The sequence below is a fragment of the Cetorhinus maximus genome, chromosome 6 (assembly GCF_964194155.1).
Source record: "Cetorhinus maximus chromosome 6, sCetMax3.hap1.1, whole genome shotgun sequence".
Classification (NCBI taxonomy): domain Eukaryota; kingdom Metazoa; phylum Chordata; class Chondrichthyes; order Lamniformes; family Cetorhinidae; genus Cetorhinus; species Cetorhinus maximus.
This window is the reverse complement of record NC_135884.1, coordinates 7,840,811-7,868,543: the sequence shown is the minus strand read 5'-3', so window position 1 is coordinate 7,868,543 and position 27,733 is coordinate 7,840,811. Positions and strand designations below refer to the sequence as shown.

Below are 27,733 nucleotides of genomic sequence, written 5' to 3'. Positions count from 1 at the left end.
AAAAAATATCAAGTGGGTAGAAGTAACATTAAATTAAAATGAAATTACCTTTCATTTGTTTAGCAGCTGTGAATTAAAATGAAGGGGTTTGGGTGACAGAGATTTGTCCTTATAAATTTGGAGGTGGCTTCTCCAAGCCTGTTTACAACACCGGGTCTTGAAGGCATCAAACTGCTCTCTCCTCCCTTCCAACCAAATAAAAACATGGCGATTCATTATACCATTTTCCTCTCTTCATAGCGCATGCAGCACCCTCTGCTGTCCCCAGTCCTGGCTCTGGGTCGCACTCCCATCTCAGAGTCAGAAGGTTGTGGGTTCGAGTCCGACTCCAAGGACTTGAGCATAAAATCCAGGCTGACACTGCAATGCAGTACTGCGGGAGAGCCATCCTGCTGCTGGTGCCGACTTTTGGATGATATATTAATCCAAGGCCCTGTCTACTCTCTCAGGTGAACATGAAAGATCTCATGGCACTATTTTGAAGAAGAGCAGTTTTGGGGGGGGAGGTGGGTTCTCCCTAGTGTCCTGCCCCAATATTTATCCCACAACCAACATCACAAAAATAGATGATCTGGTCATTATCACATTGTGGGATCTTACTGTGTGCAAATTGGCTGCCATGTTTTCTGAATTACAACAGTGACTATACTTCCGAAGTATTTTGTTGCCTGTAAAATGTGTTGGAACATCCCGTGGTCATGAAAGATGCTATATAAATGCAACCCCTTTCTTCCCTTTCCTTCTCACCACCCAGTTATTTGAAAAGAGATAATAGGCCCCACACCTATTCACATCAGGCTGCTCTGTCCTATCATTGCTTTTCCTGAACCACAGCTTTGTTGTAAACAGTCTTTGATGCTCTTACACTTACCCCTTGCAGTGATGTAAAGTGTGTGTTTCAAGAGGTTTTTAAAAATATTTATTATTTCATGGGATGTGGGCATCGCTGGCAAGGCCAGCATTTGTTGCCTAAGCCTAATTGCCCTTGAACCAATTGGCCTGTCACATCATTTCAGAGGGGCAGTTAAGAGTCAACCACATTGCTGTGAGTCTGGAGTCACATGTAGGCCAGACCGGGTAAGGGTGGCAGATTTCTTTCCCTAAAGGGCATTAGTGAACCAGATGGGTTTTTCCGACAATCGATCCATGGTGACCATGACTGAGATTAGCTTTCAATTCCAGATTTATTGATTGATTTTAAATTCCACCAGCTGCTGTGATCTGAATCCATGGGCAGAAATTCCACCCCCCCCGCCGTCGAGGGGGGTGGGTGCGGGGGCGGTGGTGCGGGAGCGAACACGAATCTGATTGGCGCATGCGTGCCACCATTTTACGCGGGGCGGGCCAATTAAAGCCTGGCCAGCGTGACGCACACCCAGAAGCACTGAGCACTCCCTGTGCGGGCGGGCAGGGGGGTGATTCCCTGATTCGGGGCCTGCGCTCTTTCATGTAGGCACCCGAAAGAGCCCAGAAATCTCCCTGAGGCACAGGGGTGTCTCAGGGAGATTAGTTTAAGTTTTGAAAAATGCATCAAAGGTAAAAAAAAAAAAAGAATTTTAAGGACGTGTCCCCTCATGTGAATCTGTCACATGAGCTGGGATATGTCCATTAATTTTTTTCAAAAAATTTTATGTAATTAATAAACCCTTCATGAAATCCCATTCCCCCCCACCCCCGTGGATGAGGTTTCATGAAAAATATGAAGCCCGGGCTCTTCGTCTACCCGCCAACCTTAAGGCCGGACGGGCAGCATTATTAGCAACTTTAATTACTTTGTTCATGGCCTTAATAGGCCTTTGATGGTTTGGCCGACACACCCGCTGAACTGACCATCTAAATGACGCGCGGTGACGTGGGGACGTCCGCCCGATGTCACCGCTCGCCGACAGGAAAATTCTTCCCCCGTGTCCCCAGAGCATTAACCTGGCCTTCTGGATTACTGTTCCGGTGACATTATCACCACGCCACCATCTCCCCCTGTTATCAGCATCGTTAGAAAAAAGACACGCTTTTCAAGGTACGGTCGAAACCAGTTCTGCCTAAGTTACTGTTTTGCCTTTGTGAGACATAAAAGTAATGCCAGGACGTTATCGATGTTCTTCCAACACAGGGTTTGCCTGGCTTGAGAGGAGAGCAAGGACCACCAGGAGCAGCAGGTCCCCCGGGCCTTTCAGGGATTCCAGTAAGTTCCACACCACCCTTGAAGCAACTCTTAGCAGCTGGTTCCAGACAGGTACAGGAATGGGCTGGAATGTCAGAAGATATTGCAGAAATAAGCTGCTGTCAGGGGAAGAGGAGCAAAGATAATGGAGGGCAAAGTGACCAGCTGTCCTGTACTGTAAGGGATTGCCCCTTATTTTGACTGAGGGTCCCGTGTCTCTTAAGGGACACCGTCTGTCCCATGTTTCTAGGATGGCCTGTGAGGCACTGAGCCTGGGAGTCTCAGTTGAGTGATTTGGAGCGGGACTGCAAGCCTGTGAGTCGGCCAGCAGAGAGATGACTGTGTTTGTGACTCCACAAGATAAGTAGTACGTTTTGGTTGCATTAAAACCCCCGCCAACCCCCACACCCATTCTTATGGTCACCAGAAAACGCTCTCCCCATCTCTCCGCTCTTATAATCACCAGCAATCGCACCAGCTCGATTGGTTTACCGGTCCCACAGTCCATGCGTCCCTTATTTTATTTCATAAGAGATGGTCACCCTAATGGAGAGGGTTAATTGTTCCCACCTGAGATTCACTATCACCTTGCTCGCCAAAACCTACTTAACTCCCCCCCACCCAACCTCCTCCCCAGCCCCCGGTTCTATTGTCACCATGATGTCAGAGCGTGGAGATTACCTGTTTAACTCACCATCTCCGATTCACTCAGCTCGTTACCTTCCCTCTGTGTCAAAAGCTCGTTAAAGACGAAAACAAGTGACTGATGAATATGAATGTACAAGAGCTAATGGATGGTTTGAGATGAGTTGCAACGGTCCACATTGGTTTGGAGACGTCCGTGCACAAATGATGAAGATTGCTTTGAAAAACCTATCGAACATCGGATGTGAGGATCTGACATGGGGTCCAGCCAGGGTTTAAGTTTGTTTCCTTTCGATTAGCCACCGGGTAACAATTGTTAGTGGTTAAATGCTACCAAGGAGGAGCGGGTTCCCGCTCCTGTTTACTGAGCCGTAACCTGAGCACAGTATGAGACTTGACCTTCCCTGCAACATTTCCTGTCTAGACTCAAGCATTTAGGTGAGGCAGGGGAGGGTGAATGGTGTCCAGGAGTCTGTACCACAGCCAGTATCAGCCCTTTTTTAGGAAAGAAGAGGAGAAAATAAAATAGGCAAATGTATTTTCACTAGCCCGTGCTTAAGAAACCTAAAACAAAACAACTACTGTTAGATGTGATCCTGCAATTGGGCAGCACTTGCTGATCAATCCTGAGTGCGCTAATAGCTACACTAACAACCATTTTAAGATAATCAGCCGGGCTTGTAACATGGCTCATTTATGCTTGCTAGAAGCATACATTCATATGCAGGAACCCATTCTCTTATAACAAAAGGAACATATTCCAAGCATTGCACCCTTTTTTTCCAATTACTTGGTGTGGGGCTGGGTGTGGGGGGAGGGTGCGCGGGGGGTGGTGTGGGGCTCAGGACATCTATAGTTCCCCGTTGCTTTCTCCATGGCAATATGTTGGCCAACCAGAGTCAACTTGCCAACCATTCAGCACCCTTTTCTCCTGTAGCATTAATTGTTGTGATTGTTTGAAATTTGGCATTCTTGTGTTTGTCCTGATGAGTGCAAGATGAAAAGATTCAGCAACATGTCTCTCTTCTCAACAATATTCAAAGGTATTTTTATTGTAATTGTACCAATATTTTTTTCTGTCCACCTCAGGGAAAATCAGGGGATGATGGGAAACCAGGACTTCCTGGAAAGAATGTGAGTACAGCTGAACTATGCTACTTTTGCCATGGTAACTTGCTGACACTGGAATCTGAGAGTGCAAAGCAGATGAATTCTGTGCCTGCACTGGGATCCAGGACCTGACAATTCGCAGAATCATATAATGGTTACAGGACAGAGATTTAAGCTTATAGTATAGGCCGACACTCTCGGTGCAGGACTGAGGGACTGCTACACTGTCTGAGGTGTCATGTTTTGGGTGAGACTTGGATCCAAGGTTCCATCTGCCCCCTCAGGTGGGCATAGAAGATTCCGTAGCACTATTTCATAGAAGAGCAAGGGAGTTCCTCCCTGTGACGTGCAGCTGATATTTATCTCTCAACCGATTTCCCTAAAACAGATGATTTAGTCATTGTCGCGTTGTGTGTGGGAGCTTGTGGTGCACCAGTTGGGCTTGGCAGGCACATTGCCCTCCACTGCAATAATGACCCTGTGCCAAAGGGACTACACTGGCTGCAGAGTGCATTGGGATGTCCTGAGGCACTAATTAAATTCATGATTCCTTCCCCCCCGTCCATCGTGCTTACTGTCCATTTTGGACAGATGGAAGCTGATATTGCACTCTCTGTGTAACGGGGGATTTCCCGATGTACAGCCAAACGCATGGACCATAAGTCAGAGCTGCCATCTTGGCGATATCCCGAAAAGCACCCTCCGAGAGCGCTGCCCCCTACTGGGGGAACGAAGGTGCGGCATTGATAACAACCTGCAACACGAAGTATGCCGAGTTCCCTCTTTACCTATTCCTATTTTTGCCAGTTAAACTTTCTGCTTTTCCGCAGGGAGAAGACGGGATTCCAGGAGAAAATGGAAAGAAAGTAAGTGGGAACAAAGCACGGTTAAGCGTCTCTTTTGAATCGAGGTGGGAATTGCAGGTGTGGGCACCTGCCGCTATTCTCCCCAAAGTCGCCCTAGCTCCCCTTCCGAAGAATTTCACAGGCCTTATTTTAACCTCCCCACACTGACTACCACCTGGAGACAGTGTGGACGATGTAGAGTCCCTGCTGGGTACCTATAGAAACGGCTCCTGGGGTGACGATGCATTGGAGAGGGTGCGAGGGAGCAAAGGGAGTTCAGGGCAAAGAGGGCCAATGTTTCCTTGGTGAGCCAGGAGGAGCACGGTAAGGAAACTCCCAAAAATATCAATTAACGCTTACTCCTCTGGCCTAGTCCCGCTTTCCGCCAAATATTGTGCGATTGGAGACTCTCGGAGGCTAAAATGGTGATGGGGTCCGAATCGAGATTCCAACATTTCAATACTTACCAGGACCTGCTTGTCTGCAGGGGTAACCTCAATATTTACGGACATACAGTGAATGGAAATGGGAGTGGGGGGAATGGCAGGAAAGCTATGGAAACTGCTAGCCACCATTTTAAATCCCCTCTCCTTCTCTCCACTGCCCACACAGTTCTCATTGTGAACATTTAGCTTCACATTGTTTCTTAGAAGGATATACACTGCTGAAGTTCACTGTTAGGCATGCCTAGGGAAGTAGAGTGGCAGTCGTGTATACCATCTACAAGATGCACTGCAGCAACTCACCAAGGCTCCTTCAGTAGCGGCATTCAACCCCCGACCTCTACCACCTAGAAGGACAGGGGCAGCAGGTGCATGGGAACACCACCACCTGCAAGTTCCCCTTCAAGCCACTCACCATCCTGACTTGGAAATATATCACTGTTCCTTCACTGTTGCTGGGTCAAAATCCTGGGACTCCCTCCCTAACAGCACTGTGGATGTACCTACACTACATTAACTGCAGCGGTTCAAGAAGGCAGCTCACCACCACTAGGGATGGGCAACAAATTCTGCTCTTGCCAGCGACGCCCACATCCCTTAATTAAGTAAAGAGAGGAAGGATGTAAATGCACTGGAAGCGGTTCAGAGAAGGTTTACCAGACTAATCCCTGGAATAGGTGGGTTGCCTTATGAGAAAAGGTTGGACAGACTAGGCTTGTATCCACTGGAGTTTAGGAGAGTAAGAGGTGACTTGATTGAAACATATAAAATCCTGAGGGATCTTGACAGGGTGGGTGTGGAGAGGATTTTTCCTCTTGTGGGAGAATCTAGAATTAGGGGTCACTGTTCAAAAATAAGGGGGCGCCCATTTAAAACAGAGATGAGGTGAAATTTTTTCACTCAGAGAGTTGTGAGTCTTTGGAACTCTCTTCCTGAAAAGGTGGTGGAAGCAGAGTCTTTGAATATTTTTAAGGCAGAGGTGGATAGATTCTTGATAAACAAGGGGGTGAAAGGTTATAGTGGGTCGGTAGGATGCAGATTTCAGGTTACATTCAGATCAGCCATGATCTTATTAAATGGCACAGCAGGCTGGAGGGGCTGAATGGCCCTCTCCTGCTCCTTGTTCTTATGTATGTTCGCAACAGTATTGGTACACACTTTCGTGAATAATTGCAAATGATGGACGGTTGAAGGTCCCAAACTTTTCATTTTAACTAGTGTAGCAATTATCCAGGTGTGTGAGTGAAGTTAAGTTCAAAAGGCAGCTCAAATGTGAGAAGGCATCTTCGTCGACTGCTTTGGGGGGAGGTGGAGGGGCAGGTAATGTGAATGTGGGTAATTAAGCTCCCACTGCCATTGTAGGCCAAAGAATTTGGATAGTAGTTAGCGAGGATTAAATACACTCCTAACTGTATGCTGAGGTTCCATTTACTTACTAACATCTCTGTTCTGTTAATGTTTTTAGGGTGACAAAGGTGACCCAGGAAACCCTGCAAGAGACGTACGTACTTGTCATGAGACTTGCTCCCGTCAGACTGAGCCAGCGGCTTGGGTTGCTCAGGGCAGACTTGATTTAAACCACCTAAAAAGACCAATTTTTTTCTTGTAAAATTCACGGGTGGCACAGAATGCACCAGGACACGCTGCCATGGTTACAGAGAGTTTGACTTCTTCCATGCTACTCAGTTGTCAAGTAGTTGGTGGGAACTCAAGCGATATGAGATGTGCCACCTTTGATCACCTGCAGTGACTCTTCCATCACATTGTTCAGTTATATTCTTGAATAACCACAACTATATTGCCTTATAGATTATCCAACCCTTCATCACTCCTTGAGACAAGAGGTTTTTCCCGATTAAGTGTTTCAAACGAATGTGATCACTAATTCCCGTCTATTGTCACCAGACCTACATTCTTGGCCCACTTCGAATTAACAATCTTATGTTTCGCTTATCAGTTGAGAACTGTAGAAGCATCCAGCACAGAGGAAGGCCATTCAGCCCATAAGATCTGTGCTGGCTCTTTGAAAGTGCTATCTAATTAGTTTCACTCTTTCCCCTTAACCTAACCTTTTTCCCTTTCAAGTACCTATTCAATTCCTTTTTAATCGGTTCGATTTTGTCTGTTTCCACCTCACCCTTTCAAGCAGTGCATTCCGGAGCATAACTGTTTGGATTGAAATGCAGTCATGTACTAAAGGTCCTACCTGGCTTGCTGTAGTCATGTGACTTCTGCCATGAGGCACTGACTGGAAGTCGCCATGTTACATGCAGTTCCAATGAAGACAGAAGATAATAATGTACTCTTTGAGCTCACAATAATAATCTCACCCAAATGGTGAAGCCATCTGGTTCACTAATTTCCTTTAGAAAAGGAGATTGTCATCCTTACCTGGTCTGGTCTGCATATGACTGTAGACCACAGCAGTATGGTTGACTCTTAAATGCCCTCTGAAATGGCCTAGCAAGCCACTCAGTTTTCACCACCACCTTCTCAAGGTCAGTTAGGGCTAGGCAATAAATGCTGGCCTTACCTGTGACACCCACACCCCATGAATGAATTAAAACAAAAACTCAAGGCGTTATGGACAAAAAGTGTCCCTTTGCCATTTGACCCCTATCCCTGTGTATTTTCCAACACAGTTCACTGGATTGCCACCAATCGGGAATCCCTGATGATTTTTTCCCCTTGTTAAGCCCCAGGATGCAGAGCCTAATTTTTTTGTTATGTTATCCCTGGCTACAAGACGCTAATTTCCTGACTGGGAATTCAACCTCAGTCCTCCTGACTCCTAAAGCATCAAGTTCAGTAGGACAGATGTGGTGAAGGCTTCTGAAAAGGACACAGGTCAACCTCTTTTGACATAAACGTGTCTCATCATTTATTTTATGTGCCGATCCACCCAGGGACGAGATGGTGCTAAAGGTGAACGCGGAGACACTGGGCTGCCAGGACTTATCGGCCCGCCAGGGCTCCCAGGTGTGGCTGGACTCCCAGGACCCCCTGGGCAGGTATGTGATATTTCACATGGACGACTTGCAAAGGGGTTGCACATACATGGCCCTTCTTAAACTGTTATGTAAAAGAACTCCTCCATTTCTGGGGCAGATGTCCCGGGGTGGGGGGGTACTTTTCTCTTAATTATGTAATGGTGGATTTTTCAATCTTCCCCTCCCCATGGTTCAGGGATTCCAAAATGCAGGCTAATGTGTTGCCACTCACCTTCCCATCCCTCACTCTTCCCCCAATCGCAGGTTGTTTTTCCCCCATACCTGCGGCTAATAGGCACACTCGCCGAGAAGCAGTTGAGCCTATTAGCAGCAAGCATGGGAGAGAAACAGCCTGTGATTGGTTACGCAGCGAGGAAGTGAACTATGGCACATAAACCTGAGCACCAGACCAGCGGTGGTGAGAGACACTGCGGGGGGTTGGGAAGTGGGGGCTGCTGACGGGGTGAGTTGGGGGAGGGGGTTGCGAAGTTGGGCTGCTGAGTGAGGGGGAGGTGATCGCTGATATGTTTCTCCCACCTTTAAAGCTCATCCAGCACATTAATGTTAAGTAAAAAAAAAATGTTATAGACCTGTAATGAGTAATTATAATGATTTACAAAACATGTGGTCATTGGAGGGGTAGGTAAAAAAAGAAACTGCCTGTTGGGGGAACGCAAAAAGTTGGTAAACCTGAACAGGGGTATGCGACCAAAAAAGTTTGGGAAACACTGCACTAGGGGACATGGTCTAAAAAACTGAGCCAGGCCTTTAGCTGTTCATGCAAAGTTCACACCTCTCTTCCATAATCGGCAATTGATGCTAGGTCAATTGTCAATTTTACATCTGACTGTTAAATTTTTGTTCACCAACGAAATCAAGGGGTATGGGTAAAGGTGGGTCTATGGAGTTAGGTCACAGGTCAGCTATGATCTAACTGAATGGTGGAACAGATTTGAGGGGCTGAGTGGCCTATTCCTCTTCCAATGTTATTGCCTCTCCTTCCAGTGAGGCTAAGATCAGGTGTTCGGTAACATTTCTCTCAAAGTTTAAGCTCTTCATTTGTATTATCAAAACAGGAAACATTTTCATCCCTAAGGCAGTATAATTAGGGAGCTATTTTTGTGGTTGCTCTAATATTTTTCAGTCCTTTTTTATTCCCTCTACCTTTGGACCAAATCAGTCCCCATACGTTTCTTTGGATGAACCTGGACCTGGGGCCCTCTGGTCTGTATGGCTTTGAACACTCCAATCAATGCACTTACTTACTGAGTCAAGAGGAGAACATGCTTGTCACAGGTTTAAGCTATTGACACATTGGCCCATTTCCTCCCTTATTCCAGAGCTTTCAACAGCGAGAGCAGGATAATCCAATCCGTTGACGTATCCATTTGCTACAAGCTTGTACTGCAAAACTGTGCGGTATCACCTATTTTTAAAATTTCTGAAGAGTTTTCCCTGTATTAGGAATGGCCAAAAGATTCCACTATAAGTTAGGACTCTTCTCTGTGCTTCATTGGTCTGAGGGTGTATGTGCACTGGTGTTCTCCATTAACAGCGTGGTGGGTCAGAGTAGTGTAGTGGTTGTGTTACTAGACTGGTAATCTAGAGGCCTGGGGTAATAATGGGCTAATGAGTTCAGAAAGTTTCAGTTCAGTTTATAAAAGTGACTTGAGTATTGCTGTTGAAGCTTTTTGCCTTGGTCTCATCAGGACAAGAATACCAAATTTCAAAGGGAATAAGTTTTTTGCTGCCTGAGAGAAGGGTGCACTGCATCATCTGTCCTGGTGAGTGCAAGACGAAAAGCTTTGACAGCATGTCCCTTTTTACAGCAACATTCAAGTTCTGCGCTACCAAGCAACTATACAAGTGACTATGAAGCTGTTGGATTGGGAGGAAAGCCTGCCTGGTTCATTGATATCCATTCAGTGAAGGAAGCCCAGCTGGCCTGGGCCATATGTGACTCCAGTCCATACTAACATACCAACTGACCTCTGGAGTAGCCTAGCAAGCCTCTCAGTTGTAAAAGGGAAACTAGGGATAAACAATTAATGGTGATTGCGCCACTGACAGATATACCTTGAGACAAAAAAAAAAGCTGAATGGCAGATTATAATAATTATTTGTATTTCGGTAACAGGCTTGAATTATTTATTGTAAATTTGCAGGTCGTATTTTTCAAAGGGCTTGAAACACCCTCTGCAATACCAGGACCACAAGGGCCATCAGGAACCCCGGTAAGATGGCAAGATATTGGTGACTTGAACCATTTAACAGCAGCCAGGTGTCAATTCATGGAGAGCTGGGAGACTCTGGCTCCAATTGCAAAACAACATCAGACAGAATATTGAGTCAAAATATGGCCCCAGTTAAAATAATGTAAGTAAATGTGGTTTAGCACCTTGTTGAGCAGAATAGGGGTAGCTTGCCCTTGTTGCCCGCAGGATCTGTAGGGTTTTAGCTTTGGCCAAGAATGACATCTCTACTTTGCAGAGCACACAACATTTGGTGGTGTACAATGTAATGTACATGGACTTCCAAAAGGCATTTGATATAGTGCCGCACAACAGACTTGTTACAACTCATGGAATAAAAGAGACAGGAGCAACATGAAATTGGCTGAGTGACAGGAAACAGAGAGTAGTGATTAATGGAGGTTATTTGGACTGGAAAAAGGTTTGTAGTGGAGTTCCCCATGGGTCAGAGAAGGTTGAGAGGAGATTTCGTAGAGGTATTTAAACTCATTAGGGGGTCTGAACAGAGTAGAGAGGGAAAACCTGTTCCCATTGGTGGAAGGATCGAGAAGGAGAGGTCGCAGATTTAAGGTGATTGGCAAAAGAAGCAATGGAGACATGAGGGAAAACTTTTTCACACAGCAAGCGGTTGGGATCTGGAATGTGCTGCCTGAGAATGTGGTTGGGGGCAGGTTGAATTGAGGCATTCACGAGGGAATTGGATTATTATTTAAGAAGGAGGAAGCAGGGTTAAGGGAAGAAGGTGGGAGAATGGCACCATTTGGAGAGTCGGTACAGACACAATGGGCCGAATGGCCACCTTCTGTGCTGTAACAATTCTGAGGTTCTGAAGGATTTTTAAGAAGAATTGTTTGAAAGAAAAGACGTGGAGAAATTTATAGCCATCCCAATCCACTGTGTTTGAGAAAAGGAGTGGATTTCATAATGAATAAAACCTCGACAGTTGTCAATAGAATGATCTATTATTGGTTTAACGCAGGACACCGTGATTGTAGAGCATGTAAGTACAGAGTTCTGTGTACCCAAGTCTTTAACTGTCAGTAATCCAATTCCTTTAGTGCTCTCCAATTTAACTAATAGCATAACAAAACCTGTCTTAAAAGACAACTTTGTTCAACCCTTTAACCGTTTGAGATGTTTCTTTCTCTGGACGTTCTGAGGACAGCTGGTTAATCTTACAACCTTTTTCTATTCATAATGCAGTCAAATTTTTAAATAAACTGTGGTGATGTATTATGATGCAAAAGACTGTTCTTGATACATTTGATGCTCACTTCATAGCCTAATAAAGTATGAATATATCTCGGTGTATAATTTACATTAGGCACGATTGCGATGGGGTAAACCTTCAGCATACTTCCAGATTAGTGCAAATCTCTGCAGTGTAACATCTTGTTCTAGATCAGTTTGAGATCTAACGGGGAGTAAACGTTTGGTTTCTTGGTAGTTGATGCCTGCGGTGTGCAGATTACACTGTGCAAAGGAATTTCCATTCAGAACATGCATTCTCCAAAGGAACTTACCATCTTACCATCCTGTACAGCTATTACCCTATGTCCGTGTTTAGAATTGTGATTGTGTAGCTGCTAGTCTATTCATTATCAAGTGGAAAAGTGTGCTGTGTCTCTGTACGCACATAACTGTGTGTTTTGCATTGCTTTGAGGTGTCAAACATGATGAGAGGGCAATAGTAACCGGGCAACTTGATAACTTTTGTGGGAATGATTGCTGATTAACTTGCAAACCTGTGCTCATGAATAAGCTGCTGCAGTAAAGTGAACTAAACTCATGGTACTTAGCACTGTCTTCATGGTAAATACAATACAGGTTAGAGTAGCAGTCAAATCCCAAGGCTAATCTTCAATCTGTGTCAGCCAAGGCTCAGGTGGTAGCAAGCTTGGTTCTGAGTTAGAAGGTTTTGGGTCCAAGCCCAACTTAAGCACAAAAGTCAAGGTTGATATTCCAGTGCTGCACTGTTGAAGGTGCTGTCTTTTGGGTTAGACATTAAACTAAGGCCCCATCTGCCCTCTCAGTTGGTCACAAGAGATCCCGTGGCACTATTTTGAGGAAGAGGAACAGAGCTATCCCAAGTTAAAAGCAAAATACTGCAGATGCTGGGAATCTGAAACAAAAACAGAAAATGCTGGAAAAACTCAGGAGGCCTAGCAGCATCTGTGGAGAGAGAAACAGAGTTAACGTTTCGAGTCCGTATGACCCTTCTTCTCTGTTTCCCTCTCCACAGATGCTGCTAGGCCTCCTGAGTTTTTCCAGCATGTTCTGTTTTTGTTTCAGAGTTATCCCAAGTGCTCTGGCTGATATTTATCCCTCAATCAACACCACAAAATCAGATTATCTAGGTCATCACCCCATTGCTGTTTGCGGGAGCTTGCTGTGTGCAAATTGAATGCCGTATTTCCTACATTACAATGGTGACTGGACTTCAAAACATACCCCATTGGCTGCAAAGGGGCCATAGGGGCTTCTCTCAGACAAATGGGAAGGTTTGGATAGGATATAGCAGCTGGGGAAGACCGTGCATTGTATTTTTGTTTACAAAAGAGTAATCATCAGCTGAAGTTTGTGATCTCTGCCTGGGCTCAGAAGTTCATGAGATCGATCCTCACACCAGGATCTGAGTGAGTGCGTAATCTGGCACTTAGGCAAGACTGAGAGAGTGCTACGCTGTCACAGGTGCCTCGCCTCAGATGAGATGTCAAACTGAGATCTGTCCAAGCAAAACATTAATGAGTGAAATTTTGAGTTGGTGATCCCAAAACCTTTGGTTTCCTTCTCAAGCGGGTGATGTTGGACTCTTACCTCATCAGGTCCCCATCATATTGAGAGAATTTCAGGATGCGGTTGAGACATAAATATAGTTCCTCTTAAATTAATGGCTTTGCTTACTTTCTACAGGGAATACCGGGTATCCCAGGAGCTTCAGGATCACGTGTAAGTTCTTCAGCTTCTCTTCTCATGAATGACTGGATTCGACATACCAACTAAGAAATTACTATTGCCAATCTTAGCAAACAGATTCTTAACTTTTTTTTTGACATTGCTTCTATCAGTTATTTTACAAAAGGCATTATTTCCTATTACTTTAAGTAGGCCAACAGAGGAAGGTTGGAAGAGTAGGGTAAATGGTTTGCTGTTTAAATCAAGAACAGTCATTTCTGAGTTAGAGCTTTTGAAAATGTATCTTTCTCCATTTTGATTTGTTGTATTTCTCTGTGTATAATGCGTAGCTCTCTCTCCATCAATTCTTCCCACCAAAGTGGTGGGCAGGTAACATGTGCCCAAGCCTTTTTGTGGATCTACTCTGTAGGTCATCAGGAGAGAGTGTGTGGCTTACCAAAACACCGAAACGAGTAGTTGATGAAATATACCATTCGCTATCAGTCACCAGTGTGGAATGTTTCACGCTATGGATGCGGGAGTTGGATTCTGAGTAAGCGGGTGAGAGGAGGAGACCAGCTTTTGAAATTGTGGGTATGGTGGAGGAGTCTCAGAATCAGCTGGATGGCCAGAAAGACAAATGAGTGGGTTAGATCAAGAGGAGAAGTTCAGGAATCAAAAGGGTTGTTAAGTACAGTTAGAGAGAGAAAGATAACCAAGTACGAACATTGGAAATGAAAACCCAACAGCATTGTCCTGGCAACAATTGAAGGAGAAATTGAGGTCAAAAACTGAAGAGGAAGAAGAAAAGTCAAACCTAGAACAAAAGAAGATGGTTGTGGTTGTTGGGGGTCAATCATCTCAGCTCCAAGACATCACTGCAGGAGGTCCTCAGGGTAGTGTCCTCGGCCCAATCATCTTCAGTTGCTTCATCAATGACCTTCCTTCCATCATAAGGTCAGAAGTGGGGATGTTCACTGATGATGACCAGCACCTCCTCAGATACTGAAGCAGTCCATGTCCAAACGCAGCAAATCCTGGACAATATGCAGTCTTGGGCTGACAAGCGGCAAGTAACATTTGTGCCACACAAGTGTCAGGCAATGACCATCTCCAACAAGAGAGAAACTAACCATCACCCCTTGACACTCAATGGAATTACCATCGCTGAATCCCCCACTATCAACACCCTGGAGTTATCATTGACCAGAAACTGAACTGGACTAGCCATATAAATACTGTGGTTACAAGAGCATATCAGACCCTCCATCACTGACGCACAGTGGCAGCAGGATGTGCCATCTACAAGATGCACTGCGAGAACTCACCAAGGCTCCTTTGACAGCACCTTCCAAAGTCACGACCTCTGCCACTTAGAAGGACAAGGGTAGCAGATACATGGGAACACCACCACCTGGAAGTTCCTCTCCAAGTCACTCACCATCCTGACTTGGAAATATATCGCTGTTCCTTCACTGTTGCTGGGTCAAAATCCTGGAACTCCCTTCCTAACAGCACTGTGGGTGTATCTACACCACGTGGACTGCAGCGGTTCAAGAAGGCAGCTCACCACCACCTTCTCAAGGGAATTTAGGGATGTTGGCCTAGCCAGTGAATCCCACATCCCATGAATGAATTTTTTTAAAAATCAGATGGATGGATAAGATTAAGATGTGGAAAGCCACAGAAGAAACAAGACAATGCCAACAGCCCCACTAGGGACGTGGTGACAATAAACAAATGAATCATTTGATTGAAAATCTACTCTGTCTTGTGGTTGCAATGAACCTATGCAAAATAAGTTTGGGCAGTTCCAAGTGGCCAGATGCCTCCAAAACCACCCCTCAGGGCCACAGGGTGGCTGGTATTGGAGATGGTGAAAGATGACACACTGGTGCAGCAATGTGAGATTCTGAGACTGGTGAAGAGTAGAGAGAGCTTTTCTTTGTATCTAAATGTGATATATCTAACCAGGGCATCGGAACAGGAGGAGGCCATTCAGCCCCTCAAGCCTGCTCTGCCATTCAATTAAATTGTGGCTGATCTGGACCTCACATTTTCACACGTTGGTCCCCTTGATATCCTGAACGCAACCTAAATCTATAGATCTGTTTTGGTAGCTTCAATTGTCGCAGCAATATTCAACACTGATACTGGAATTCTGAAATGCAAAGGGTTCTGTTCCCCAACAATGATATCCTTCAGTTTATGTGAGCACAAGGAAGGATGTAGCACAATCTGGAGTGGATGAATCTTAAAGTTCTCAGTCAACTTTCCAAGTGAGTGCTATGGGCGACTGATCCTCACGATACACGAATTGTTCACTATTTGAAGAGAATCAAACCTCTTTGCACTCAGCACATGTCCTGTGTCAAGTGAAGAGCATGCCCGAGGTGAGGATATTGAGCTTAGTTGGGACTTTATTGCCAGTCATAGCTCGGTTTGTAACACTCTTGCCTCTGTATCAGAAGGTTGGGGTTTAAGCCCCGGTCCAAGACCTCAGCGCATAATTGAGGCCAATAATTCACTGCAGCAGGACAACCTGAGGAACGCTCCATGCAATATGATGGTTCTGATGGGCGTTTAAGACTCCAAGGCATTATTTGCGTCCTGGCCAATATTTATCCGTCAGCTCAGACCGCCAAACAAAATCCCATGAACCAGCCAAACATCTCAATGTTGAAATGGTTCCTGAGTTTGCCTACAGAAGCACAGTGACAGAACGTTAGCTTGTTGGGTATGAAGTCCTTTGGGACATCCTGGGAGAAATGGTGATGGCCTGTGTGATAAACAGAAGCTTGGTTTATAGGGCAGGGTAGGTATTGTCAAGGATGAGGTCAGAGGGCCACCTCGAAGCCACACTCATCCCATGTGTAACATTCACTTGATAGCGTCACTCAAGTATGTGTCTTGTATTTGCAGGGAGAGAAAGGAGACGTAGGTGCTAAAGGTCAGAAAGTAAGTATTGAAAGCTCTCCAATGGTGTGCGCGTGTATACAATCTGGAAATACAGATTGGGTCCATCAGCATCTGTCGAGTGAGAAGATGGGTTGACATTTCAGGTTTCAGCAGCTTTAAGGATTGGTGTACAGCTGTGCTAGCACTCTCAGCTTTGAGCCAAGTTCTACTCCAGTGACTTGAGTGTATAATCCAGGTTTACACTACACTGCAGTACTGAGAGAGTGCTGCACTAACATAAGTACCATCTTTTGCATGAGATATTAAACCAAGGCCCTATCTGTCCTCTCATCCCATGAAACATCCCATGGCTGTTTGAAAAAGGAGCAGGGCAGTTGTACCTGATGTCCTGGCCAATATTTATCCCTCAAAAAAAAATAGATTAAAAATAGAAATACACTTTTGAAAAATAGAATGAGAGAAGAATAGCTCATTATCTCATTGCTGTTTGGGGGAGCTTGCTGTCCACAATTTGGCTGCAGAGTTTCCTACATTACAACAGTGAATACATCTCGAAAGTCCTGGTATTGAAAATCTTTTGAAGGCCAGAACGCAGTTATGGGAACTTTTTTGATCTTAAGAAGCCTGGTAAGACATTATCAAGAATTTCTGCATTCTTTGATTTGTAACAGGGTGAAAATGGTTTGGATGGGCCGCCTGGAACTCCAGGGACATCTGCTGTAAGTACAAAATCCTTTTTGAGTTATTTTCAATCTTAGTTTAGTACCATAGGCAAAAGATGGGAAACCCACTAACCAACCACAGTGGTGGTGTGCTACAGTTCAGTCGGGGAGTCTGAGTTGCTATGCCGACATGCACTTTTTACCTGCATGTAGCCTGGAACTTGGATAGTGATGGTAGAGGCTCCAACATTGTTTCCATCACAAGGCTGACCAGGAATCTCTGCAGCCCTTACCACCTGCCATTGGCATGCGTTGGAAGGATTTTGGGGATGAATTGGCTCCAAGGTGGCACACCTTCGGTGAAGTTGGATTGGAGGAGGCTCACTTGGAGCATTTACACCAGCGCAGCCATGTTGGCCTGTGCTGAAAACACCTTATCATTTTCCCATCAACGCTCGTCCATGGAATCTTTCACAGAATCCCAATGGCAGATGGACACATGTTCTCAGAGAAAATACCCAAGATTGTATTCCCTCAAGTGCTGAATGGCTCATGTGTTGTGCTCTCTGACGTAATTTTATTTTGTAAAAATGCATAAGCCAAGGGTGGTGACCCAAACAGGATTGTTAGAATCAGTTAGTAAGGATTCTACATCCTGTCTCTCTTCTTCACCCTCTCCCTGTAGTCACCGTTCTCAAATATTTCCACAATTAAGCCGTTGTCATCCCTTTATCAAGGCTTTAAGCTACATTAACTCATTTCACTTCTTTTTGCAGAATGTTGAAGACGCTCTATCAAAATTCGGTCTTAGGGTAAGCTGCGGCAAATTAACCTTATGGTTTAATGAGGAGAGATTCCTTCGCCCATCACTTGCTTCCCTCTTCAATTGTGTCAACTTCACCCTTTTCCTCATATCTTGCTTCAGTGATCTTCTCTTCTTCCATTGCTACATTCTTCTAATTTTCCACACTCTTCCTTTAAGGCTGTCTTCTTTTCATTGCATTTTATTCTATAACTTTTTTGGCATTTATTTATTTTTCTCTTATTAAGCGCTTCACCCTCTTTCAGATCAATGGAGCACATAAATTATCATGGAGTTACACTGCTCTGAGTAGCTTATATTTTAAATGTTGATGAAGTAAAATGTTTTTTGTGTACCAGCTAAGGGTGGTGGTGGGGGGAGGGGGTTAATGGTGAAGGGGAGATTATTTTCAGTACATCTAGCAGCTATAACTGATTGTCAAGACAGAGCCCAATGGGTCCTTCTTTAGAGAGACTCCATGGGAGGAAATCTGTTGGCGTTTCCACCAGGATTTCTAAACTAATGGGTCTTAAAACATTTTTTGTTTGAAGGACATCTCACAGACAATCATGCTGGACCAGCATTTATTGCCCATCCTTAGTTGCCCTTGAGAAGGTGGTGGTCCATGAACATCTAAATTATGACACTATCTAATATTCATAATTCTTTTTTATTCCTTCACGGGATGTGGGCATCACTGGCAAAGACAGTCTTTGTTCCCCATCTCTGATCGCCCTTGGACTGAGTGGCTTGCTAGGCCATTTCAGATGCAGTTAAGAGTCAACTGTAGGTCTGGAGTCACATGTAGGCCAAACCAAGTAAGGATGGCAGATTTCTTTCCCTAGAGGGAATTGGTGAGCCAGAAGGGTTTTTATGACAATTGATGATGGTTGTCATGGTCAGCTAGCTTCAATTCCAAATTTCAGATTAGCTTCAATTCCAGATTTTGTCAATTGAATTTAAATTCCACCAGCTGCCGCAGGGGATTTGAACCCATGTCCCCAGGGTATTAGCCTGGGCCTCTGAATTATTAGTCCAGTGACATTGCCACTATGCCACCACCTCCCCAAGTGGTGCATGTAAAGACTGTTTAATAAAGCCAGTATTTGCTTACAGATATCTGTGAGATGGGCGTGTTTGCTTCTCACTGCCTATACCATGTGTGATGTTTCCCACACTGCATTCCTGGTTCCTAGCCCACCTCATTATTGCTTTCACATTATTTTGTGGACCCTTTGGAAAGTCTCTACAGATCCCCAGGTGCCCATAGACCCCAGCTTGAGAATCGCTGCTCTTAGTGATGATTCATATCTACAGGTCCAGCAGCTTACTGGTGAAAACCACTCGGGCTTGAGTCATGTGGAGGTTATTGTTGAAGGACACATGTTGCAGTGGGAAGAAGCACGCTTAACAATAACTTATCAGCTACATTAAAATAATGTAAGGAAGTCAGCAGAAAGTGAAGGTCTTTTGTCCCGTTGAACCAACTTCATTAAGAATCCATCTCGGATTGTCCATCCCCTTTCATCCGCTGATCCATTACTTTTAAGGAATATTTAACTTTGTTGCTGATTGGCTAGCACTCCAGGGCAATCAGAACTTTCCTTTAAACCAGTGGTAAACCTGGGGAGGATCCTGCCAAAAAATCTCCCTCGATGTGGCTTGGTCAAAAGATACACTAGGCAGCATGACTGGAAGTGAGTGTGACAGGAAGAAACTGGGCAGATTACTCAACTTGTCTATGTTGTGGATAACATTGGAATATGTTGTGAACACAGCTTAAACCACGCTAAGCTAAAATAGAAAACACTGAGGTTTTTTTTGTATTACAACACCCAAAGCTAAGAGATGGCCTGTTACCAAGATAAGGGAGGTGGCTACTTAGAGACCGAGATACCCAAACACCCAATGACACTGGGAACTGCTCGGTCTGCCCTGCACAGGCTTGAGTGAGTCGGTGCTCGGATATAGAAACCTCTGCATTCCTAAGAGGGGTAAACCATTCCCCGACCAAGATTAAAACTGAAGCAGCCACAGCACTTGGCACCTCTGAAGTCAGTTAATGCAGAGTCACCATGGCGAGGCAGAGAGGGGTGGATTAATGACTGCATACGTGCAACCCATGGTAGCCGAATAGTACGCGGACAGAACATTGCCAACCCCTCCAGCCCCACGTCTCCAAATTAAGGGCTCTCGGCATAGTCGAAGTCCAGAACAGAAGCAAGAGCCTGAACCTAGGGACCAAGTTGTGTTACACGTTTCTCGTTTAATTTAACCTGAAGGCAGTTGTAGTATAAACCCTGTAGAGAGTCAATATTTATTAAAGCTTGCTGGTGAAAAACCACTCAGGCTTGAGTCATGTGGAAGTTATTGTTGAAGGACTGGCACACACATGTTAAAATGGGGAGAAGTACGCTCACAATAATTTATCAGGTGCATTAAAATAATGTTAGGAAGTCTGTAGAAAATGAAGGCTGTTTTATTATTGTTCAATAATACCTCCCATTACACCTGCTGATCCGTTACTGTTAAAGAACATTTAAATTTGTTGCTGGTTGTCCCCTGGAAATAACTCCAAGGGCGTAGTTCTGCCATCATGCCCATGGCGGGTTTCGGGGCGGGTGGGAGCGAAGAATCCGGCGGCAGGCAAAAAAATTGGAAACCCACTGTCGTACAAACAGGTCGCGATTCACCCGACGGTGTTTTCATGGCGGGTCGGTTATCCTGCCGACTAGTGGCGCAAACGGCATTGGCGTTCATTAGCGTGGTATGAATGCTCATTAAAACAGCTGCTCGCCGGAACCTTCCAAAGTTCTGTCACGCCAGCGGGAAATTACGTCGGCGTCAAACCCGTTTGAAGAGGGGTGGTGTGCACCAGTCAGACCTCAGTTCGCTGGTAACTCCGGGGTGAGTGGAACATACCTGCCGTAGCCCTGTGCCGGTCCTGTTGCGCTAAATGCCACTCTGCTGGGGCTGTAGGGTCGGGCTGCCCCTTCTCTTTGCTTTCATTGTCCCGAGGAACACCGCTGTGCTGTGGTAATCATGCTGGCCTCCACTTTCAGAGACTTGCACTTCAACCGGGTGGGGGGGGAGGGCCTTGAGGTGAGGGGCCGGGCTGACAAAACGAGGGGGGGGCAACGGGGGAGGGAGGGCTGTGGAATGGCAGTCGGGGGAAGGGCAAACACGAGGGGAGTTTTCCTGGGGTCGCCCTCTAACCTCTTGTTGCCGCCGGAGTGAACAGTGTCTGTTTAGAGAGAAAGGAGGGAAGACCTCCTTGTAATGAAAGTCACTTAAAGCCAATAGCTTCATTAGCGCTGTTAAAGGGCTACTCAGAACTCAGTGGCTTCACATCACAGTTGCTGCTTCTTAAGAGTAACACATAGGAATGTGGAATTTGGGATTGAAGGCGATAGTGAAGGAGACACAGCTGGATCATATATTGCATTCCACCAATTAAGGCCTGTCACGTGTTTACAGATGTGACAATCCTAATGGGCCAAAGGGCATCCACTCATTGACCATGAACAACTGATTGGTCATTAATTTGCCACATCAGAAATTGGAGCACAGAGCTAGGTTGGGTCACTCATCTCACTTAAACTTTATCAGCCCACGCAGGGCTTAAGATGTTACATATCTGCGATGCCAGCTTGGTCACCTCGATGTGTGTGCCAGTGTCTTAGGGACAAGGCGGTATCAGCTGCCATGCAAGTAGGGCAGGAAAAAATATGGATCCTTGCAATCTCCAAACGTGTCATCCTCTGAGCTTTGCTTTCTTTCCCCTTGAATCATTAATGTCTTCAATGTTTCCTTTCGGAGAGAAGGCAAAAGTGCATATGGATCCAGCGCTCAAAGCTGCCTTTGTCAGGGTCCTAATGCAATGGAAGAGGCGAAGGAGGGAGAGGTGACTCCGCGTGCGGCTCCAGCAGGAGGGACATGGTCAAGTGGAGCCACAGCATGAACAGGAGGGTCAGGAGAAGAGACCCAGACCAAGGGGCGAATCACCAGACCCAGGGTTTATTGCCCAAGAGTTTCCTATTTACAAATGAGTGAGAGGCAATGCCTTGCATATCTGCACTTGTCCCGCGCTCTGGTACATCACATTTGCCACATCCTTCGTGAAGACCTGATGCCACGTGGAGTTAGAGGGTATCCCCTGCCAGTGGCTTTGAAGGTGACCGCTGCACTCAATTTCTTGGCCTCTGGGTCTTTCCAAGGATCAACAGGTGACCTGTGCGGCATCTCTCTGTCCGCAACATATCGATGCATAAAGGGGGTCATAGATGGCCCTTTACAGGAAGGCCCATCATTATGTCAGGTTTGCTCTGGACAGAGATAGCCAGACTGCGAGATTCACCGGCTTCGCCGCCACCTCAGGCTTCTCTAGAGTGCAGGGTGCAGTCAACTGCACACATGTGACTATACGGGCTCCATGGCAACGGGCCCTAATCTTTATAAACTGCAAGGGCTATCATTCCATCAATGTACAATTGGTGTGTGATCACCGGAAGCACGTGCTGCATGTTTGTGCACAGTACCCTGGGAGTTGCCATGACTCAACGAATGTTGAGAGGGGGGACCTGATAGAGATGTATAAGATTACGAGGGACATAGATAGGGTGGATAGGAAGACACTTTTTCCATTAGTAGAGGGGTCAATAACCAGGGGGCATAGATTTAAGGTAAGAGGTAGAAGGCAAAGAGGGGAGTTGAGGAGACTTTTTTTCACCTAGAGGGTGGTGGGAGTCTGGAACTCACTGCCTGAAAGGGTGATTGAGTCAGAAACCCTCGTAACATTAAGAAGTATTTAGATATTCACTTGCATTGCCATAGCCTCCAGGGTTATGGGCCAAGCACTGGAAAATGGGATTGGTGTAGTCAGATCTTTGCTGACTGGTGCGGACATGATGGGCTGAATGGTCTCCTGTGCTGTAGACATCCATGATACCATGAGTCTATGAGTCCTACATCTTAAGTCACTGAGATTTTCAAGGGGCCGCTACATCTGCAGCTTGGCTGCTTGAGGATAAGGGATACCCACTTACGCACTGACTGATGACACCGGTGCGTTGCCCTCAGAGTCATTCCGAAGAGGTTCAACGCTGCTCACAGGTCCACACGCTCCCTTATAGAGCAGACCATAGGGCTTCTGAAGATGCGTTCCAGATGCTCAGACCGCTCAGGTGGCTCACTAGAATACACGCCCACATCGTCGCAGTGTGTTGCGCCCTTCACAATCTGGCTATGCAAAGAGGTGACCCCACCCCCAACAGAGGATGCCCTGGAGGAGGATGAGAGCTCACAGATCCAGTGTATGAGTGTGATCACGCCATGGAGGATGGGAGACGTGCCTGTGATACGTTAATTGCTGACGGGTTCCAGGAAGAGTAAAGTCAATGGAAGGAATATGGCCACACCTCTCCTAGCCCTCAATGCCATCTTCTTTCAAGTCAGGGGATGTCCACCCACTTGCAGAGAGAACAAGTCCTGCATTCACACTTGCCTCATGATTTGCCAGGCTATGATCTTTGCTTTGGTCCGTGGGACCCTGTGAATGAGCTCACTCTGGGTCACTGAGAGCCCACTTAGGAACAATATCGATGCAAGAGAAGACTTGAAGCCTTTACCGCCATCTAATGATGCCAACACTGCTGCGACCTAGATGTGGACATGCCCAGGGACCTCCTCCTCCTGTGCATTTCTTTTCTCCTGCCACTACCACTGAGGAGACCCAAATGCTGCTAGATTATCAATGCTGATGAGCTGCCCTCACTCAATGGTGTTCCTTGAGGAAGAAGGGTAAGAAACGCTTACATCACACACTTCCAATAAAGTTTTAAACACATCCCCCTGACATCACACAAGGGGTGCAGATACTAGTTCAACTGAGGCTGACATCACAGGAAAGTGAATCTCACAGTGGGACACTATCACTCAAAATAAGAGCTCTGCAAACTACAAAATCACAATGTCTTCAGTTGACAGGAACGTTCACATAACCATCAAACGTGTTAACAAAAGTTACATGTCTAGCACACCCGTGACCCAAAAGTGACATCAATTTTTTTTAACTTTCCTAACTCTAGTGCAACACCTGGGTACAGCCCCGACATCTGCAGCAGAGGTGGAGGCAGCCTGCTGACTGCTATGTCCTGATGTCTGTGATGACCTTGGTGGACGTCTTCCGGTGGCCTGTGGCCTGGAGGGCCCTGGCCTGACATGGGCCACCTGCTCAGGGGCAGAAGCGCCCTTGGCGGCCTGAGCAGCTGGAGTGGATGGGGTCACAGGCAGAGGGGGCTGTGAGTGGCTGCACGCCCTTGGTGTGTCCTGAGAAGAGGCCCCTGGGATGTCCGGCTGATACTTTGACCTCCCTGTGGGTGCCTGAGGGCCCCGTCCTGACTCCTGCAGGGAGGTCAAAGTGCCTCGTCGCCATGTTGCCTACATCTTGATGGTGCCCACCAGGGTGTGTGGCCATGGAGCGCAGGGCTGAGCACAAATCCGGCAAGACCTGCTGGACCAAGGTCTCCACAGTGGCCACCAGCCTTCCCATGGTGACCTTGAGGCGCTCGCATGTCGGAGCCACGACATCAGACAGAGCGCGGACGGACTCCTCCATCGTTCGCTGTCGCCTGTTGAGTGACTGCCGAATCTCTGCCTAATGTTCTGCCGCCTGTCATTGTGTCTCCAGCATAGATTTGGAGCTGCTTCCAGAGGCTCATCATCTGACTTGGACCGAACAGGTGGCTGGTCTCCGAGTGCCAGAGACCTGGGCTGTCCCTACCTCCGACTGCAGCGGGGACGTGTCAGTGAGGTGTTCCCCGGAAAGTGAGCCTGAGCCTAATCGACAGCTCTGCCCCATTGACGTGTGTGTCTCTGAGCTGGTGGAGGGTGAACGTCGTGATGGTTCTTCCAGATCTTCATCCTCAGGTGGGGTCCGTGGGCTCGCACTGATGCTGGAATGGCTTGGGTGGGGGGGGCCTCAATATGCTTGTGTCTAGAAAATAGGAGAGAGTTTCAGTTAATGAGCTTGAGCTAGATAAGACTGCACGTGACTCACTGTGATTGTCAGGACTTGATGAGGTGATGAAGCTGTGATCTGTACTAGGTTGGTTGGAGAGCCCAATCTCCTCTTTCCCACAGGAACGATCCCTGTCCTCCCCCAGCCAGCTCAGCTGCAGCCTCCTCGAATTCACTGAGGGCGAGGATGTCAGGCATCCCTCCCCCAGTCTGCGCCCTCTCATGCCTATTGTGCGCCAGCTTGGCCTGTATGAAGAAGAAGGAAAGGTATGTGATGAGAAGGGATGGAGCAGAGGTTGGGTGAGATGCATGTCCCCCTGTGTGTGTGTGGTGAGCCCTCCCCAGAAGGGCCCAGAGGATGGAGCATGAGAAACATGACCGATGGGATGGTGGTGATGTGAAAGTCCCAGTGAGAGAACGAGATTGATATGTGTCCCCTGCTAATGGTTGCGTGAAATTCCTGAAGGGAGTAGGCGTTTGAGTGAATGATGCCCTGATGAGAGTTTGATATCGGAAGGTTGTTGAAGGATGACTTACCCTGGTTGAGCAGATGAGATCATTCATCCTCTTCCTGCACTGGGTGGCACTTTGGACACGGGTGTCAGCCGCTCTGACCCGCTCCACTATCGGTGTCCCAGGCTTGAGAGGTGAGGCTGCTGTACTTCCTGCAGCCCTCCGTGGGGTATAGCACGTGCTGTTGCCCCTGCACAGGCCTGACCAGGACCTGGAGGGCCTGGTGGGTGAAGCGAGGTGCAGACTTCGCCCTGAGGGCTATCCTCAGCCTTTCTCTTATGGGTTGCAGACATCTCTGGTGGGCTGGGGGGATTGAGATTGTGAGTTGGACTGGCGTTTAAATATGGTGCCCGGACTCCGAACCTGCCAGCTGATGGCGGGCGGACGAATGGGGGGGAGGGGGGGTGGGGGCGAGACACACCGCTACATAATTAATGAGGCTCCAAGCGTAGAATCGGCGCGAGTTGCCACCATTATGGTCGGCGGGCTGGACGTTGCTGAAACCACCCACTAGCGCGCTTAGTTTCATTTTGGGGGAAATCCGCCCCACCTGCGGGTAATTCTCTAATCCTCAATTCCCCCTTGCTCCACAGCTATCAATCTAACTCCCTTCTTGTAAGATGCAATTGGACTTCCTCTGGAATCTGTTCCATGTCCCCACGAGGAATATGTTGGATGAAGTAATATTTTGCATAACTATCGTTTTCAGTTCTGATTCATGGTCAGCTAAACTCTGTGAATATTTGGGATTCCTTTTTAATAGAACCGGCTGCACTTGGCGCTACCATCTTATCCCCGTGCCACCTGCTTGTACAACTGGCCCTGCAAATAGATTTTATTTATAAAGAGTTTTCTCAGAGATGATGCCTGATATTATGAACTCTCGATTTTAATATATAGCACATATGAGAGCTTGGAAAATACACTTGTGGTGTGTAATGGGAATTAGCAGACAGTCAAAAGTTCCCAGACTTCAGTCTTATACTCACAGTAGAGAACAGGAATGAAGACAGTATCGGTACATTTTATGACACAGCAGATGATGTGTGCCAGGTGGTCCAAAACCACAAGGGAAACTCGGTCGTGCTATCACAATGGTTTTGCAATTTGTATTTATTACGAGAAAATGTGTGCACTGAATTCAAAAGTAACAAGTCCACCAAGACCTTTAGAGATATTAAAAATTAACTTAAAATATTTATTAACAAAATAAATGATTTCAAGCACATAAACATGAGACTACAATTACTTACTAATATAATAACTCCTAAAATTCCTAATTAACCTGACTCCCAGTTACACACCCCCTTTAAAGCAACGGTCCAAAATAGATTTTAGATTTAAAACAGAACCAGCAAGTTAACACAATACCCACTTGACATTGGAATTCCAAATGGCTTTTCCCCAACTTCAGTTTCATTACATAGCAGACTCATGCACACATGGCTGGAGGCTTCATTAAGGCTATTTCATACACTCCTGTTAGATCTTACATAGCCTTCCTCCCACATAGCCTTTCATCCTCCTTTGTATATGTTTCTCTCTTTTTAATGTGTAAATTCTATTATTCCACATGTCTTTGAAACTGTATCTTCCTCATAATATAAAAACTTACATGTTGCCAATATTGTCAGTAACCTTTGGAAAAAATAAACACAATCCTTAGCCCTGTTTATCTGGTTAGTTATAAACAGACTAAGATACCTTTGAAACCCAAATCTCTTCATTTGTTTAAAAATGTAAATTCCCTTCACATCTTACATGGTAAGCCAGCATCCTTGTTTACTCATTAGCGTGTCAAGCACTTAGCTTCATTTGATGATTTCAAGCTTGCGCTCCAAATGTAATTAAATCATACAGACAGGCCCAACTATACTTACCCCCATAAACCTACTTCACAATAAACCAGAAAAATATTATGAAGGTTATTATACTTTAATCACAGTACAAGTAATCAAAAAAAAATGTTATTTTCACATCTCCAGTTTTGTCCTTAAAAATTCTGCTGGGCAATCAACGTGCCAAATCATCGACGTTCTGCTCTGTGTAGAGAATGAAGAAAACTCATACATGACTATGGATGCGTCAATAATTTCTGTTTTTCCTCGTTTGAACCTCTTCAGATTTCGATCCTGCAGGATGTCGTGAAGAAGTGTGACCATCTCCAAATCCCCTCAGAGAAGGGGGACAAGGGGAGAAAGGAGATCAGGGTGAAAGAGGCAATCCGGGGACTCAGGTAATGGGAGGTTTCACCAGTTTTGAGTCTGTGGGCGATGCAGGGCCCAAATGGGATCCAGTGCTTGAACCCCGGTGTAGGGGTAGTCATAATGGTGTATATACATAGGCAGCTGCAAGCTTCAGAGGAGAGTACACACGCTGATATTAGCCAGTACCTGACTTACATTTGCTGGAGAGCTGTACATTTAACCGTGACAGTTTATGTCTTTGTTATTACCACCCAGTTTAATGAAGTTTAAGT

At 46.1% G+C, this 27,733-nt stretch overlaps 1 protein-coding gene across 1 annotated transcript in view; it reads left to right on the top strand.

Moving 5' to 3' along the window:
* LOC144681442 (uncharacterized) overlaps positions 1-27,494 on the top strand; it is a 49,749-nt gene extending 22,255 nt beyond the window's left edge. The window contains exons 8-17 of the mRNA XM_078543029.1: positions 2,111-2,182; positions 3,896-3,940; positions 4,747-4,782; positions 6,670-6,705; positions 8,111-8,215; positions 10,360-10,428; positions 13,360-13,395; positions 16,264-16,299; positions 17,699-17,734; positions 27,378-27,494. Coding sequence (XP_078399155.1) covers positions 2,111-2,182; positions 3,896-3,940; positions 4,747-4,782; positions 6,670-6,705; positions 8,111-8,215; positions 10,360-10,428; positions 13,360-13,395; positions 16,264-16,299; positions 17,699-17,734; positions 27,378-27,494 — 588 coding nt within the window. The remainder of the gene's footprint in view (positions 1-2,110; positions 2,183-3,895; positions 3,941-4,746; positions 4,783-6,669; positions 6,706-8,110; positions 8,216-10,359; positions 10,429-13,359; positions 13,396-16,263; positions 16,300-17,698; positions 17,735-27,377) is intronic.
* Positions 27,495-27,733: the final 239 nt, after the last annotated feature.